This window comes from Argentina silus (assembly GCF_951799395.1).
Source record: "Argentina silus genome assembly, chromosome: 18".
Lineage (NCBI taxonomy): Eukaryota > Metazoa > Chordata > Actinopteri > Argentiniformes > Argentinidae > Argentina > Argentina silus.
Window position 1 is genome coordinate 17114891 of NC_139672.1, and position 5708 is coordinate 17120598.

General features: G+C 49.4%; 1 protein-coding gene across 1 annotated transcript in view; it reads left to right on the forward strand.

Annotated features, from left to right (window-relative positions):
* Positions 1 to 1664: 1664 nt before the first annotated feature.
* commd1 (copper metabolism (Murr1) domain containing 1) overlaps positions 1665 to 5708 on the forward strand; it is a 10068-nt gene continuing 6024 nt past the window's right edge. Inside the window, exons 1-2 of the mRNA XM_083689704.1 lie at positions 1665 to 1843; positions 2380 to 2691. Coding sequence (XP_083545830.1) covers positions 1670 to 1843; positions 2380 to 2691 — 486 coding nt within the window. The 5' untranslated portion in view covers positions 1665 to 1669. The remainder of the gene's footprint in view (positions 1844 to 2379; positions 2692 to 5708) is intronic.

Genomic DNA, 5708 nt, shown 5'->3' on the forward strand with positions numbered 1-5708 from the left:
ATGTCTCTGGACAGACTTAACCCTAATTTGTAAAACAAAATATTTTGAGACTGTTACTCTAACCCTAACCCTAACCCTAACCCTTTTTTTTTAAATTGACCCACCTTTTTAGATCTGCCCCTAGCTCCCCTCCCTACTGCCCCTAGCTCCCCCTCCTTACTGCCCCTAGCTCCCCCTCCTTACTGCCCCTAGCTCCCCCTCCTTACTGCCCCTAGCTCCCCCTCCCTACTGCCCCTAGCTCCCCCTCCTTACTGCCCCTAGCTCCCCTCCTTACTGCCCCTAGCTCCCCCTCCTTACTGCCCCTAGCTCCCCTCCCTACTGCCCCTAGCTCCCCCTCCTTACTGCCCCTAGCTCCCCCTCCTTACTGCCCCTAGCTCCCCCTCCTTACTGCCCCTAGCTCCCCTCCCTACTGCCCCTAGCTCCCCCTCCTTACTGCCCCTAGCTCCCCCTCCTTACTGCCCCTAGCTCCCCACCTTACTGCCCCTAGCTCCCCCTCCTTACTGCCCCTAGATCCCCTCCCTACTGCCCCTAGCTCCCCCTCCTTACTGCCCTTAGCTCCCCCTCCTTACTGCCCCTAGCTCCCCCTCCTTACTGCCCCTAGCTCCCCCTCCTTACTGCCCCTAGCTCCCCTCCCTACTGCCCCTAGCTCCCCCTCCTTACTGCCCCTAGCTCCCCTCCTTACTGCCCCTAGCTCCCCTCCCTACTGCCCCTAGCTCCCCACCTTACTGCCCCTAGCTCCCCCTCCTTACTGCCCCTAGCTCCCCCTCCTTACTGCCCCTAGCTCCCCTCCCTACTGCCCCTAGCTCCCCTCCTTACTGCCCCTAGCTCCCCTCCCTACTGCCCCTAGCTCCCCCTCCTTACTGCCCCTAGCTCCCCCTCCTTACTGCCCCTTACTGCTCCTTACTGTCCATGTTGTTATTTATTTGTAGCCCATGTATGTGCTTTTATTTGTTTACATGTATATATGTATGTACATAGCATGTGTTTTGTAATGCACTTTAAAATTAAATAGAATTGAACAATGGTTTAAATGGTTGCCTCCTTCTTTAGTAAGCGATACTTTGATTTTGAAACAAACTGTTATTGTGTTTATCTTTCTAGCAGACAGTTCTCTTTAGGCCTCAAGGTGACCTGTCTGGCTAATTAAAGATTAAAACACTTTTACTAAACTATGACTGATTTATTATTAACAGCTGAGCAATTATTTAATGCTAATGCTAAGGCATCAGATTAGCATCAGAGTTTTAAAAAACTTTTTTATCAGTTCTATCTTGTTGGAATTGTGCAAAGATACGTTTTAAACATTTTCAACATCTTATCAGGTTTAATAGGGCATTTGTGATAAAGACTGTATTACACAAATGAACACACAAATGAACACACATAACCACATGAGTTATCATATTACACACGAATTATGATCCGCAATTTCTATTTTTTTTTTATTCACAAATTAATTTGTCATTGATAGAATAATTCAGTTAGGATTTATAGACTCTCACCAATCTAGCTCACGTCTTCCTCGCCCTCGCAGCGCATTACTCAATGATTGGTGCGTGTGGGTTTTCCTGGACGTGTCGACCAATCAGAGACGAGTGCGGAAGGATAAACAACCCGATGCGACCAAGCGTTCACATGACAGCGGTAACGTGATCTACGGGACCGAAACATGGCGGACGCGGACACAACGAAGTCTCTGAACGGTTTGCTGAACGGAATAGCCCAACAAGTGTATTACAACAATGCTGAAATAACACAAGAACTGTTGAAGAATGAACTGTACCCCGACCTGACGGAGGAGGAGTTCCACTCGCTGCATGAAAAGATGAGAGGCGTCCTAAAGGTACTGGCTGCTTCCTCTCACTTTTGACAGTTTGTCAGTTTTATAATGTGTTGGTGATCGACTTGAGGTCATATATGCAGCCAGTACAATAGTAATACATTTGGTTCAATACCCTCCACAGCTGTAGGCTGTGTATGCTTGAAATACATTAAAGGCTGGCTAGCTACCTGTTGTCGTTCCTGTTCTGTCTCTTCTGCCCCGTGTTGTCTGTAGCTAGCTAGCTGTGTTGGCACTAAAACAAAAATGTTCTTCTCCATCAGAATATGTAAGTGTTAAGTTTTGTTGGTTTTAAGAGAGCAGGATTGTCTGTGCTGAGCTGCCTGTGTGTGACCCCAGGCTTAGCCACTAGGGGGCAGCACTGACACACCTGTGGAAATCCATGTCAAGTTCACCTTCTTGTCAGACCCTATTTTATTTACTCTCACAATATGAGTTGCGCCACATGTGAATATTCAGTATCTTACTCCCTCTTCCCTCACCCTAACCCGCCCCCCCCCCCTCCTCCTCCTCCTCCCCATCCCCTCCCCTCCCTCCAGTCCATAGCCACAGCAGACATGGACCAGGCTCAGTTGGAGGCCTTCCTGACGGCCCAGACCAGGAAGCAGGGCGGCGGGGGTGTGAGCACGGAGCAGGCGGCGGCTCTCTCCCGCTTCTGGAAGGGCCACCGTGCCCGGGTCAGGGAGAGCCTGCTGGGCCAGAGCCGCTGGGAGCCCGGCCTGAGGGGCCTCACCTGGAGGGTGGACCTCCAGACCTCAGCCAGCTGCCTGGGGGAGAGAGGCGGGGACGGGGACGGGGCTAGCGGGGGTCCTGTAGCCCTGGTGGAGCTGGAGCTGGGGAGAGCTGGAGAGGTGAGAGGGAGGGAGAAAGAGACCGTGTGTGAGAGTGAGAGAGAATTAAGTGTGTGAGTGTGAGTGTGAGTGTGAGTGTGTGTGTATGTGAGTGAGAGAGAGAATTAAGTGAGTGTGTGTGTGGTGTAGAGGGAGGGGGTTGTGCAACATCAGTTCCAAGCAATTTGTTTCTCATATTGATTCTTAAACTGAATTATACTGTTGCCCAATAAACCTAAGTGCAGTTATATTTCCTTCTAGGCCTTTCCCCCCCCAGCCATCAGGCTGTACATATAACCCTGTGCTTAGCATTTCAAGTGACTCTTACCCAGTAGTTCCTATTGTGCACAATGTTCTGTTATACAACGGTTTGAAAACAAGCGTTGTGATTGGCCGAGAAGCGTTCCAAGCTTGTGATTCAATAACAAAATGTCACGGATAAATCACCTATTATGATATTCCCACGCTGCAGTAGATCATGTTCCCTTGACAACGTATGTAGTTTTGGGATCTGTATTTCTCAGTGCAGGCCATCATATCAGGCTATATATATATAACTCTATCATAAGCATTTTATACCCAAGACTCTGACTCAGTGGTTCCCATTATGTTCTAATCAACCCCATCATTTTGTTTCCATGGTCCCTGACCATAAAACCCATTATGATGACCAATGAATGTCCTAAGCCTGTTAGCTAGCAGGAAACACTCCTACTCCCCTATCAGGATGACTGTAAATGCTTTAGGTTGGGAATAATATTGTTTTATTTCATTTAATCTCATCTTTGTTCTTTATTCCGGGCCCTACCTGCGGCCCCAGCGACCTCTAACCTCCCTAGAGTCCTGGAGGGGAGCGCCATGTGACGGGCTACTGCTCCAAAGGGTTTAAGAGTTGTGTGTGTGTGTGTGTGTGTGTGTGTGTGTGTGTGTGTGTGTGGTGTAGAGGGAGGGGGTTGTGGAACATCAGTTCCAAGCAATTTGTTTCTCACATTGATTCTTAAACTGAATTATACTGTTGCCCAATAAACCTAAGTGCAGTTATATTTCCTTCTAGGCCTTTCCCCCCCCAGCCATTAGGCTGTATATATAACCCTGTGCTTAGCATTTCAAGTGACTCTTACCCAGTAGTTCCTATTGTGCACAATGTTCTGTTATACAACGGTTTGATGAAAACAAGCGTTGTGATTGGCCGAGAAGCGTTCCAAGCTTGTGATTCAATCACAAAATATCACGGATAAATCACCTATTATGATATTCCCACGCTGCAGTAGATCATGTTCCCTTGACAACGTATGTAGTTTTGGGATCTGTATTTCTCAGTGCAGGCCATCATATCAGGCTATATAGTTTCAAGGTTGTTGTTATGTCTCATACACGAGTGCAGGGAGTAACATTTTTGGGCTCGGTTCCATGACAATGCAGCATCCAATACAAATAATACAAATAATACAATAATACAAATACGCAGTAGTGCAATGAGGTAGGACAAGACAATAAGTGACATAGTACAAGATAAGTGAGACAGTTGGACAGTGACGGTTGTTGGACACATAAGACAATAGACACAATTGCAGTATAAATAGTAAGTAAAAAAAAAAGTAAAGTGGGTCAGTGGAATGTCATTGTTATTGCACTGCGCCGTTGGTGTAAGAGGTGTTTGTTTAAGGTGACGGTGTGATAGTGAAGTCCATCCTGTGGGTGTGCTGGGGGTAAAGTCAAGAGTTTGCGGTAGGCTTGTTCATGAGCCTGATGGCCTGGGGGAAGTAGCTGTTGGGTTAGGGTCTCTGAGTTTTATAACCCTATTGTAAGCATTTTATATCCAAGACTCTGAAGTTCCTATTATGTTCTAATCAACCCCATCATTTTGTTTCCATGGTCTCTGGCCATAAAACCCATTATGATGACCAGGTTGGGAATAATATTGTTTTATTTCATTTAATCTCATCTTTGTTCTGGGCCCCATGAGACCTACCTGCAGCCCCAGCGACCTCTAACCTCCCTAGGGTCCTGGAGGGGAGCTCCATGAGACCTACCTGCAGCCCCAGCGACCTCTAACCTCCCTAGGGTCCTGGAGGGGAGCTCCATGTGACGGGCTCCTGCTCCAAAGGGTTTAAGAGTTGTTGACTTCCTGCTCCATTTGGGATATATATAGAATGACGCTGGTTGGTTGACTTTGGCTGGGAGAGGTCAGAGGTCGGAGGTCGGGGGAGATTGGATTGGTCTTTGGTTGGTTTGGAGAGTCGCTGAGGACGCCAGCGTGCCCAGATGTCCTTCTGCTTGGATTATAGGGAGGGAGGGGGGTGGGGGGAAGGAGGGAAGGAGGGAGGGAGAGGGAGGGAGGGAGAGAGAGAGAGCATTAGAGGTTGCGCCATCAGTGGAATTTGGTGCTTTAGCCTTTGGTGATTAAGATGAGGACAGGGACAGGGGAAAGCTGGTTGGCTGGTCAGTGTGTCCTCATCATGCACCTGTCACTTACTGGGTTCGACCCTGCGTCGCCTGCACACTACACGACTGCCTTAGCCCGGTGAGCTGAAGCCTTGGCTGGTTAGTTTGTCTTCCTCGTATCTCTACCGTGTGGCTTTTGTCTCCCGTTACTCACAGCGGCGTGGTCTCTCATTCGCTCTGCTGAGCGCTGAGCCGTGTGATTGGAGGGCTGGAGATGGAGGCCGCTGTGGCTTTGACACGTGAGAGTTAACCAGATAACGGGCCGTGGCCTCACCCCCGCAGAGACAGGGGCCCTTTGTCCACCGCCAGGAACTCAATTCCTCGCGTCCTTTCGCCCGTCCTCCACCCCACTACCCTACCCCAAAGCGCATTGGAGGACCTAGGTTCCTCCCCTCAGATATTCTCCTCCAATCTCTTTAGAGAAGGAAGCGAGGGGGGGGGGGGGGGGGGGGGGGGGGCGGGGGCGGAGGCAGAGGGGGAGGTCAAGAATCACGTTTCTAACAGTTGAGAAAGAGCCAGGGAGTGGTCTCCCTTTCAACACCTCCACTCAACACCCAGGCCCGCTGTCGTTTGACTCCTCTCCTCCACATCCA